Source organism: Vitis vinifera, chromosome 18 (genome assembly GCF_030704535.1).
Source record: "Vitis vinifera cultivar Pinot Noir 40024 chromosome 18, ASM3070453v1".
NCBI classification, from domain to species: Eukaryota; Viridiplantae; Streptophyta; class Magnoliopsida; order Vitales; family Vitaceae; genus Vitis; species Vitis vinifera.
In genome coordinates this window covers 10277081-10289304 of record NC_081822.1, presented here as the reverse complement: position 1 = coordinate 10289304, position 12224 = coordinate 10277081, and the positions used below count along the sequence as shown (strand labels likewise).

At 30.2% G+C, this 12224-nt stretch overlaps 1 protein-coding gene across 1 annotated transcript; it reads left to right on the top strand.

Annotated features, from left to right (window-relative positions):
• The first annotated feature begins 8752 nt into the window (after positions 1-8752).
• LOC100255856 (arabinosyltransferase RRA3) lies at positions 8753-11276 on the top strand. The gene is made up of 2 exons (XM_002283185.5): positions 8753-9324; positions 9879-11276. The coding sequence occupies exons 1-2, from the start codon at positions 9136-9138 to the stop codon at positions 10992-10994; spliced, it is 1305 nt and encodes a 434-aa protein (XP_002283221.1). The 5' UTR covers positions 8753-9135; the 3' UTR covers positions 10995-11276.
• Positions 11277-12224: the final 948 nt, after the last annotated feature.

The following is a 12224-nucleotide window of genomic DNA, read 5'->3' as shown; positions in this document are numbered from 1 at the left end:
AAGGGCTATTAAGGTAGTACCTAAGGTACAATCACCAAAATACCATAGGTAAACCAATTGATCACACTAATTAATCACAAAATGACATGCTCTAAGGGTCACAAATGAAGTAAGTAATATTTACAAATGAAGTTTTGAGCCTTCACACAGGTAATACGCAAGTTCAACTAAGGTAGTACCTAAAGTTGGTTAAGGTAGTACTTAAAGTATATTAAGGTAAGGACTATTAGGGTAGTACATAAGATACAGTCACCAAAATACCAAAGGGGAACAAACTTTCTCTCTCATCCAATAGACTTTTCTTCCTAGTCGAGGACCGGTCGACTGGTTCATAGGGACCTAATATTTTAAGAGTCTCCTACGCTTCATTTTTTTGCACTATTTCCTCTAGTTCTTCAAGGGTTTCGCCGATTCAGTGGTCTAAGAGAGATGTTTGGTGTTATTTATTGCTAATAGAGCTATCTTGGACACGAATTTGTGAGTTTATGACACATTTGGAGGTTAGGGTTTCAGTTTTTGGGTACCTACTCACTCCACCAAAGCTCCATTTCATTTTTCTCGGATTCTCCTAGACTCCCATGGCTCCTAGACGAGAGTCAGTTGCGGCTAGGGCTTAAGGCAAGCACCTAGCTGAGATGTCTCAGTCAGAGGTATGCTGAAAGACGTGTTTTGACACTACCTTGGAGTTTTGGATTTGAGTTTCTGAATTAAAATGAGAGAAATTTTGGGTTGTAGGGAGTGAAGAAAGTGAGAGAAAGCTTCCAATTGAAAGAGGAAAACATTTAGATTGAGTGGTCAAGTTGGGTGTTTTTTTTTTTTTGAGAAGTTAAAGATTCAGAATTTAGTGTTTTTTCTTAATTTCAGTGATCATGCTGACATAGAGGTTAGGATGATGCTAAGGATATTGAGCTGGAGAAATGGTTAATTTGGGCATAAAAGATGGAGTTGATTATCATATTTCCTATTAGGTTTCAAAAACCTTATAATTTCCAAATAGCACCCCACTCCCAAAACACAAGTTTCCCTTTTTGTTTTTAAGCATCGATACAAGGGGGGTTCTTATCCTTCCGAGAATGGCTCTGGACAGTTGGGTCAAAGGCAGGTCCAGTCATTGCCACGGACATGGGCACTGGGATGTTGCGCAATCATAAGAGGCAGGGACTAGGATCAATCAGCCCACCGTGAAGAACGTGGTAAGGACAGGACTCAAGGAGTGGCCTTACTTGGCTCTGTACTGTGACTTTTGGTGTAATGGACTAGGATATTTGTTAGTTAAAAAGTCAACCACAAACCATCAAAGTCAATTAGAGTTGGTGGGAGTGCCCCATTTTTCTCTTTAATGGTGTTATGGCTTATGAGTCATGACCCAACACCAGACACCACAAGCTGCCAGAAAACCGAATGTGGGTGGAACCAATTATTATTTTACATTTATATTTGAATTGGTAAATCGTGAATTAACCTTATTGCATTTTGCAATTGATGTCACTGATGGGGTTGTGGGTCGGGTAGCCTCTTTTCCATCCAATTGTAGGGGTTGCAATTCTATCCAATTGTAAGGGTCGCAGTTCTACTTGATAGGTAGTATGGGTGTTGTCTCAAAAACATATCCAATCTAAATCTGATATGTATATATATATTTTTTTGATAGGTTCTCAATCTAAATCTGATATGATAATAATTCTGCCAAAAATATAATTTTAAATATTATCTTATTATTAAATAGTAAATAACGTTTTTAACTCATTTAATAATCAAATTCTTCTATTTAATAATGAAAAAGATTTAAATTTTATATAAATTTATATGATTAATATTTCAACCAAATATATTTATAATTTTATTTATTTATTTAAAAATAAGTTTAAAATGAGTTAAATATAAATTAAATAATTTAAATATATAATTAAATTACTTAATTTAATTATTAAATAAGTTAATTCAGATCAAATTTATGTTATATAGATTGATCCAAAAATTATCTATTTATATTATATAATTATTAAATTTCACACGTCAATATCAATTTAATTCAAAACTTAATTATGTTCAACCCAAACTCATAAAAAAACATATTAGATTCGAGTCATGTTAGTTATTGTTGTGTCAACAATAGATTTAATGCAAACAAAGTTAAATCAAGAACACAAAAATAAAACAATCACACATACGATTTTAACGTGATTCAACCAACTATGCCTATATCCATGGAAAAATGATATTTCCACTATACAATAAAAAAAAAAATATTATAGAAGACAAAATTAGATACAATTATTGGATTCCGAAACATCTCATATTTCCCTAGTCCTACATCTATACCCTATCACAAGCTCCCTTACTTCGTCGAGTATCTCTTGTTCTTTCTTGCATCTTCATAACTTTTTTTCTCATGACGTATAATATTTATAAAAATATTTGTAACAACCTTTTTTAATAACAATGATATATGATATTATTTATAAAAAAAATTACTAATTAGGAATTTAGCACACTTTTCTCTTAAAATTATAATTCGACTTAAAGTTAAAATAGAATAAGTTTAAAAATTAGATAAATATTAAAAATTGTTATTTATTTAGGCTTCTTATTTTAGGACTTTTAATCTAATAGATTAGACTTTTAGTACAAATATAATTAGTTTATTATAAATTGATTTGTTATTAGATGAAAAAAAAATAGAATGTAATAAATTTTTTGATTTAGTCAAATATTATCATTACCCAATTATGTGGGTTCCAACATTCCCAACATTAGTAAATAATATCAAACTTTTTGTCTGGGAGTCCATGGGCTTGCCTCAATGTTTCACTACCGCGAAGAGCTTGACCGTATCTTAAATGGTGCTATCAGCTATCTTTATTACAATTTACTCCCCTGCACAAACTGTGACATCGATTCACTCGCCTGCATATTTTCGAAATGCTTTCATTACGTGAGCATGCTGTCAGTCATTAATTGAGTAAAGAATCGGACAGTGTTAATGGGTCTTTATAGCCATTAAAAATACACAAATCCCCAGGTTCTACTCAAATTTTAATATCTCCTAACCCCTGGTGAAATGTGATCACATGATCACATCAATATTTGATTATTTGTAATTTTGTAAAAATTACACCAACATTTAGTCTTAAATAAATTTTTTTTATAATAAAAATTGGGAATTTAGAAAATTTCTCCGTATTTTGTGTTGATCGAATTATTGTATAAGGTTTCAGCCATGTTGAATTCAAGTATTTAAGAGTTTGTTTTACCGTGTGGTTTAAATACAATTTTTTATTTTTAAAAATAAAAAATTATTTTTAAAAGTTTGTAATATTGTTTGACTATTTTTTTTAAAAAATAAAAATAAAATAGAGAATAACTTTTAAAAAACAACTAATGGTTGTTTTTATTAGTTTTTAAAAATAAAATAAAAAATATGAATTTGTTTCACCATATTTTCTAAAATTTATTTTTTAAAATTATTTTTTATTCTTTAAATTTAAAATAATTTTTAAAGACAAAGTGTAGAAAATATGGTTAAACAACCCCTCAGATCCTAAAGTAAAAAAAAAAAAATATTTTTTTAGGTTTTACTTATATTTTAAAGTAACTAGTGTTTCTTACCTCACTTAAATAACTAAAATTAAAAATTAAAAGTCCGTTTCATCATATTATTTTAAGACTTGTTTTTAAAATAAAAACAAAAATCACTTTTTTAAAATTTCTTATAAATAGAGTGTTTCTCAAGATGTTTTTAAAAAATAGCTTTTTAAAACAGAAAATAAAATTTTGGTTTAGATGAAAGAATTTTTATTGTTTTTAAAAAAGAATGTCTTATTTTATTTTTTAAAATTTTAGAAATTTAATTTATAATAATATAAAATCAAATTTAAGTTAAGTCTTATAAAAAAATAAAAAATAAATTTACAATTATGTATGAGTTAAAGGTAAATACATTTTTTTAATTATGAAACAATTTTTTTTATTCTAGTTAAAACAAAAATTACTATAAAATAATTTAGTATTTATTTTTTGTACAAGTCATATAAATACCTTAATTGTTTTTTTATAATTTTTCGTTTAGCCATGATTTTTATGCTTGTTTCTAAAAACTGTTTTTAAGTTAAAAAAACCAAAAATGTTCTATAAAAATAAGGGTATTTGGTAGGTTTTAAAAAATAAAAATAAAAATAAAAACAGAAAAACTTGTTTAAATAAGTTGTTTTTAAAAATAATTTTTTTATTTTGATTTTGTAAAAATATTATAAATTCAATTTATATAATATTAATTTAATTTAATTGAAGTCTTATTGAAAATAAAATTAATTTTATAATTAAAAATATAATTTTTTTTAATAAAACATGAATAGTAATATTATAATAATATCATAAATTACATGTTATTATAAGGGAAAACAATAAGGAAAATATACTATTTGATTATATATTAGAAACATAAGGATTTTAACATATTTACAATTTTTTTAATGAATAATAATAATAATAATTGTCAATAATATTTCATTTGAAATAAATAATGAATCAATTTTAACTTTTTAAACATGTAAATAAACCAAAATTTTTGTTACATACACATATTTAGTACTAAATTTCTAATGTAATATTGTAGATTATTTTAATTTAATTAGACCAGTTTTTATTACAAATTATTCTTAAAAATTAAAGGATTTGTTAAAAAATTTAAATTATTAATTACGTTTTAATTTATAATATATTTACCTGGTGAATTTTTTTTTAAAAACAATATAATTGTGTGTATGAAAGAAATAGTAAAGTCATGACTCGTGATATATCAATTTTACTCTATTATTTTTTAAAATTAAATAAAAAGTGTCATTTGATTTGAAGTTCATTTTTTTAATGAAAAAATTTATAAAAATATAATTATGTACCAAAAAAATAATATAGTCATTATAAGCCAATTTTTATCAATAAATTTATGGTATTAATGAGTTTCTTATTTGAGTTTTAAATTATTTTTAAATTTTATTAAACTTATTAATGAATCTAAACCAATTTTTGTCCATAAATTTGTTGTATTAATTGGGTCAATACTTGAGTTTTAAGTTATTTTTAAAAAATTTCTAAATTTATTAATGAATTTAACACATTAAATTTTGTTTAATTTAGAGTTTATTTACCTAATGGAAATATATATATATATATATATATATATATATATAACTGTTTTTTAATTATACATCAAACAAGCTCTAAATACTGAAAAATATTAATATTAAATTATAATTTTTGAATTAATAGTATGTAGACCCCCTCAACTGGGGGGGAGGTTTTTTGATTTTTTCATGGATTTTTCTTTTTTTCTGCTTCTTTTCTGCTTTCTTTATCCACCCGAGGACGGCTGGAAGTGAAAGGGGGGAGAAGGCAGAGCTTTTGGGCTGCAGATGGGACGGGATACGGCTGGCTTGCTGAGGAAGACACGAACAGAAGAAAAACAGAGAAAAAAGAAGAAACAGAGGGGGACGGCAACGGGAGCGGGGGGAGGCTTGACTGTCTGAGAGAGGAAGAATCACAGAAAAATCTCCTTGAAAGGAGCAGATACAGGTATTCTCATTTCTTGAAGCCATCTTTATATATATATATGTTGCTATTTTTTTCTTTTGAGTTTTTTTTGGGTATCATTTGATTCCACTTCTGATGTTTGGATGTGTTTATTGGGATCTCCCGTTCATCCATGCGGGATTCGAGTTTACTTTCATTGGGCTCATGTTCGATTCCTATCTCGTTTTATATCCTCTGTTTTTGAGATCTCGTATGAGATATTAGCATTTACGCTTTAATTTTTGTTTTAAATCCCATTTTGAAAATTGTTTTGACCCCCCTCCCACGTTCTGGGCATCTTTAACTGATACATGAAGCTCCCGCATACATGGGAGCCATGCAAAGGTGGCCTCTATTTCATACCTATCTTCCTCCCGTGCTCATACCCGTTCCATACCTATTTCCCCCACCATCCAACCTTTGTTATTTTTTTTTTGTTTATATATATCTTCATACCCAACCCTTAAAGACCAGCAGCTTCAAGGAAGAAGAACAAAGTGACGCCATGGTAAGCAACACCACCCGTGCGCCTCGTGATTCAACTGGCAGTGGTAGGCATGCTTCACGCCGCGCCATTCTCGTTGGTCCGCAAGAACAAAACCTACCAGTTTCTGACCTCCGAGGGCATCATCGCGTAGAACCTCTGCCACACCGTCAACGTCCTGCACCACCAGCTTGCCACCCCCAGTCTTCAACCCAGAAATAAAAATAAAAACGGGTTGAGACCACTTTTGATCCTTAAAGTGGATATCATGAGCAATGGTTTCTGTTTGTGGGCCTAAGTTAATCCATGTGGGCCTTAAGCCCTATCTTTTGAGTTTAAGCCTAACTAGTTTATATTCAAGTTGGGCCTTATGTGAATGGGCTCCACTGCAGGCCATTTGATGTCTTGTTCTTTTATATTTCATGGGTCTTTATAAGATTTCTATCCCCCAAGTACCCTTTCAAAATTCTTTCATTTAATTATTATTTCGTATTCCAATTTTCAAATACTCTTTCGAAACCCCAAATTTCCAAAGTTTAGTTTGCAAAACTATTAAGTCTCGAAATTTTAAATTTTCCGAAGCTTCATCCCTATATTTAATTTTAAGAAATGTCATTTTCGAAATAATCCCCTAAAATTTAATCTTAAACCCAGGCTATAAAACTTTGATCCTCAAAAATTCAATTTACTTAAACTTCTTTCTCAATAATGATAATAATAATAATAACACAATTTACTAAATTCCCACCTTCCCATTAATTTATTATTTTATTTATTTATTCTAAAATTCCATTTTAAACAATTCATTTAAAACTTCCGATTTCCGAATTAAATTTCTATTTCTACAATATTCGCATTAATATATTTAATTATTATTACTTTATTTATTTATTCTAAAATTCCATTTTAAACAATTCATTTAAAACTTCCGATTTTCGAATTAAATTTCTATTTCTGAAAATTCCGATATTCACATTAATATATTTAATTATTATTACTTTATTTATTTATTCTAAAATTCCATTTTAAACAATTTATTAAAATTCCTGACTTTCCGATTTTAATTTCTAATTCCAAAAGTTCCAATATTCACATTAATCTATTTAATTATTATTATTTTATTTATTTATTCTAAAACTCCATTTTAAACAGTTTATTTAAAACTTTCGATTTTTGAATTAAATTTCTATTTCTGAAAATTCCAATATCCACCTTAATTTATTTAATTATTATTATTTTATTTATTTATTCTAAAATTCCATTTTAAACAATTCATTAAAATTTCCACTTTCAATTTTAATTTCTAATTCCAAAAATTCCAATATTCACATTAATCTATTTAATTATTATTATTTTATTTATTTATTCTTAAATTCCATTTTTAAACAATTCTTTAAAAACTTCCGAATTCCGAATTTAATTTCTAATTCTAATATTCACATTAATTTATTTAATTATTATTATTTTATTTATTTATTCTAAAATTTCATTTTAAACAATTCATTAAAATTTCCAACTCCCGATTTAATTTCTAATTCTAATATTCACATTAATTTATTTAATTATTATTAATGATTGCCTCAATGTTTAATTCTACAATAATAGAATAATTATTTTTTACCATCATTTATTTAAAAATTGAGTATAAATTGTTTAAATTTTTTTGGATCGTTACCTTCAACAAGAAAAAAAATTGGTATCCAACTTTCATCCACCAGGATGTCTTAACTTCAAATTCTTAATTATAAGAATAAATTTAATTAAAAATTATTTTTATTTATTATTATAATTTTGTTTTATATAATTACACTCTTTATTCTAAAAATAAATAAATTATTATAATTTTTTAAAACATTTTCTTAAAAATAAATAAAGGAAGTTTCAAAAAATATATTTATTAATAATATAATTTTATTTCCCTTAAAAATTTGTATGGCTAGTGTGCATCATTTTCTTTCTTTTATTTTTTTTTCCTTTTATCTTTTTCCTCAAACTGTTCCATAACTAAATATAGTATTAAGTAATATATTATAAAATACCAATTAAAATAAATTATAGTGTAAATTATGAAAACCTGAAAGAAAAATGAATGAGTCAAGTAATTTTTTTTTGGAATTTTAGTTTTATTGTATTAAAAAAAAAATAAAAATAAAGGATGCTATTTTTTATTTTAAAAGAAATTCAATTTAACAATTTATTTATTTATTTATTCAGAATTTAATATTATTATATGAACAAATTACTTATAACAATTTTGATTTAAAAGAAGATAAATTCTATATAATATTTCTTAGCAATAAAATATATTATTTTTATAAGACCTCAAGTATTACCAACTCTTTTAAAAGTAATTGTTATCAATAAAAATCCACGATTACCAATAATTATTTTATAAAAAAAATAAATATGAAATTAAATAATGGTAAAATCGTCAAACTTATTTACCGTGTTTTTCTTCAACTGATTATTAATATTATTTTTACTGTTAAGTGGTTAAAAAATTTTGTTATGAAACTTGCTTAAAAAATGGAAACTACCATTTTTTTTTTTCTACTTTACAATGATAGCGCATTAATCCTCTATAACATATCCTTATTTCCAGTTTTAAAAAATTGTCAAATTTTAAATTTATATTAGACAATTTTCCATTTTAATAAAATTTCGAAATTCAAATAAATGATTCCTTGTATGAAAATGAATTTGCAAGGGTAGTGCCCGCATCCTCTTTGTTCGCTGGGGCTGCCCCGAGTGTCAGTGCAATGTAAAGAGTCTAAAGACTTCTTCTTCTTTATGGATACGCGCTCTTTTAGTCTTTAGTCTTTATTCTTTACCATTCTCTCTCTGAAGTCTATACAACCTGGTGTGATGTAGTGAATAACGTATCCCGCGAAACACTGAATCATTCCTAGCTCATCTTCTCTGCGACGACCACGACTCTGTTTGGTTTCAGAGAAAATAAAATTTGATTTTATCGTAACTCAGGGTTTAAAATTACAATTTCTCTCCATAAATAACCCTCCGGTCATGCTATAGAAGGCCACTTTCTCTACGTCTTCTATCTCTGTCTCTGTTTGGAAGCAGCCATGGCGGGTCGTAGGGACGGGCTTTTGACGAGAAACAGCAACGGTAACTCGCTTCGCGGATCTCGAATCGCCGTAGCTATTACGATCGGAGTTCTTCTAGGATGCGTCTTCGCCTTCTTGTATCCTCACGGATTATTCCGCTCCGATCCACAAATCATAAATCCTCGGCTTGTAAAATCTAATCTCCAGGTTCGAATCTCTGTACCCTACGATTGTCAGTGAATTCTGTTTGTTTGTGGCCTAAATCGGTTTCAACTTTATTCATATATGATGCTTCTTTGGAAATTTTATCAAATGAATGTGTTGACTTTTTTTTTTTCCTCTTGTCGGCATTTGGGTACATCTATGCTGTTTATTTAAATTAAGCTCCATTTTGTTGCTGGGACAAGGTAGGAAAAGAAAGCAATTAGATTTCTGAATTTTCGATTCTTTATTATTTGGTACCCAAGAAACCGAACACCTCTACTGAACTCAGCCTAATGCCACTGTTTGGTTTGGTTGGGTTGTTTTCCGGCATTTGGGGGACAATCAGGGGGAGGTCTAGGGATTTTGAATTTTGGTTAGAAGGAATTTGAGTGAGTTGAGTTTCCTAGTTCATAGTACATCGTTATGTCGGATTGTTGATCTTTTTTCCCCTTATTGGATTTATTGATGTTGGTGTTTTGGAGGTAAAACAACTTCAGATCAAGGTTCTTTTGAAGTCAATTATACGTGTTTTATACTCAATATGGTTTGTTTGTTAGGTCGGTTCTCCCTCATGTGAATCCCCAGAACGGCTTAAGATGCTCAAGTCTGATATTGTGGCATTATCAGAGAAGAATGCTGATCTGAAGAAGCAGGTCAGGGAGCTAACGGAAAAGCTACGGCTGGCTGAACAGGGAAAAGACCAGGCTCAAAAGCAGTTTATGGTATTGGGTGAACAGCATAAAGCCGGGCCTTTTGGTACGGTAAAGAGTTTGAGAACCAACCCAACTCTTATCCCTGATGAATCTGTGAACCCAAGGTTGGCAAAGATCTTGGAGGAAGTTGCTGTTAGTAAAGAGCTTATAGTTGCTCTCGCCAATTCAAATGTGAAATCATCATTGGAGGTGTGGTTCGCTAACATCAAGCGAGTGGGTATACCCAATTACCTGGTTGTGGCATTAGATGACGACATTGAAAATTTCTGCAAATCCAATAATGTCCCAGTGTACAAGAGAGACCCAGATGAAGGTATTGATTCAGTTGCAAGATCAGGAGGTAACCATGCTGTCTCAGGACTGAAGTTTCAGATCTTGAGGGAATTCTTGCAGCTGGGTTACAGTGTTCTGCTCTCAGATATTGATATAGTTTACTTGCAAAATCCATTTGATTATCTTTACCGTGATTCTGATGTGGAATCCATGACTGATGGTCACAACAACTATACAGCTTATGGATATAATGATGTCTTTGATGAACCAGCTATGGGTTGGGCTCGATATGCTCACACCATGAGGATATGGGTATATAACTCTGGCTTTTTCTACATAAGACCTACAATTCCTTCAATTGAGCTTTTGGATCGTGTAGCTGACAGGCTTGCTCACTCAAAAGCATGGGACCAGGCTGTTTTCAATGAGGAGCTCTTTTTCCCTTCACATCCTGGGTACACTGGACTTCATGCTTCCAGGAGAACTATGGATTTCTATCTCTTTATGAATAGTAAGGTCCTCTTCAAGACAGTGAGGAAGGATGCTAAACTAAAAAAGCTGAAGCCAGTCATTGTTCATGTGAATTATCACCCGGATAAACTTTCCAGGATGAAAGCAGTTGTCGAGTTCTATGTTAATGGCAAGCAAGATGCACTGGATCCTTTCCCTGATGGTTCTAACTGGTAGTAGCAGATCTATAGAAGATCTAATTCTGACCCACAGGGATGGGTCTGCAGTTTACTTCATGCTATAATTCCTGGGATATGGGTAGGTTTATCTGATTGCACTCTCTGAAAGCAATGTGAAATATCTTTTTATTTTTATTTTCAAAGAAAAAGAACTGATCATGAGTTTCCCTTTCAAATTTTGTTTTTGCTTTATTCTCATTATAGTTTGTGGTTAATTTTGATTCAGTGCATCAGACTGGTTACCCAGATGTTTATGTATACTTGGCAAATGTTTGTGGACTGTTTGCTGGTCTTACGATTCTGTACTTGTTCTGCTTGAATGAGTTTTATCCTAGAGTGGTTTAGTTGTGAATGCAAATGAAGGTGGCATCAAAGCTTTGTTTTCATCTCGTCTAAAAGACAAATAGGACCTGTTCAGGTTGTCTGACTATCATCTCCAACATTAGTTATTAGATACATAAAAATTGGCTTTTCTCCTGTGAGTTCCAACCCTGTCGGTCGGTGTTTAAAGCATTGGTTTGTTCCTTATGCTGTTGAAGGTAGGTTTTCCTTCACTGAACTGAAATTGGAGATGTTAATGGTGAGTATTATTATATGCTTCAACTGCATTGGCCAATGGAACCAAAACTTGAGTAAAATACGCGGATCTTTGGCCATTTTGAACGGTGCACAAGGTCGACAAAGAAAACATCCACGAAGCTCATTCCTTAAATCTCCCCACACAGCCTACCCTTTGAACCGCCAGTGAAAAGCCTTAATTTGGGTTTTCCTCCTCTCTGTTTTTTTCTAATTAAATCTTTGCCTTGTAAGATTGTTTTGTTTGCAATTAGGTTATGATTTTAAAATCTGGGTGATTAAGATCCTTAAATTGTTGTCTACATTGATGAGACAGAAACAGAGACAGTGAGTTGTTGGTTCTTTCTGTGTTGCTAGCACATTCACCCTCTCCAGAAATGAAATGAAACAAAATACAAACGATGTTTAACACCATCCGGCCTTGGGCGACTCATTACCGAGTCACCCTATGGCAATGTCCGTGTAGTGGCCTGAAGTCCAGACGTGGAAGCCTCGTGGTATTGAAGGTCAACGCTAGAGGGTTTCACACGTTTCCATGTGTGGCGTCCACCTCACTTCTACTGGACTTCAGATGTAGATCAGCTAGGTTTAACGGTCAAACCGCTCCACTTAGAATGACTCATGATCATCTTCAAAGCTCAATCACTCCTAT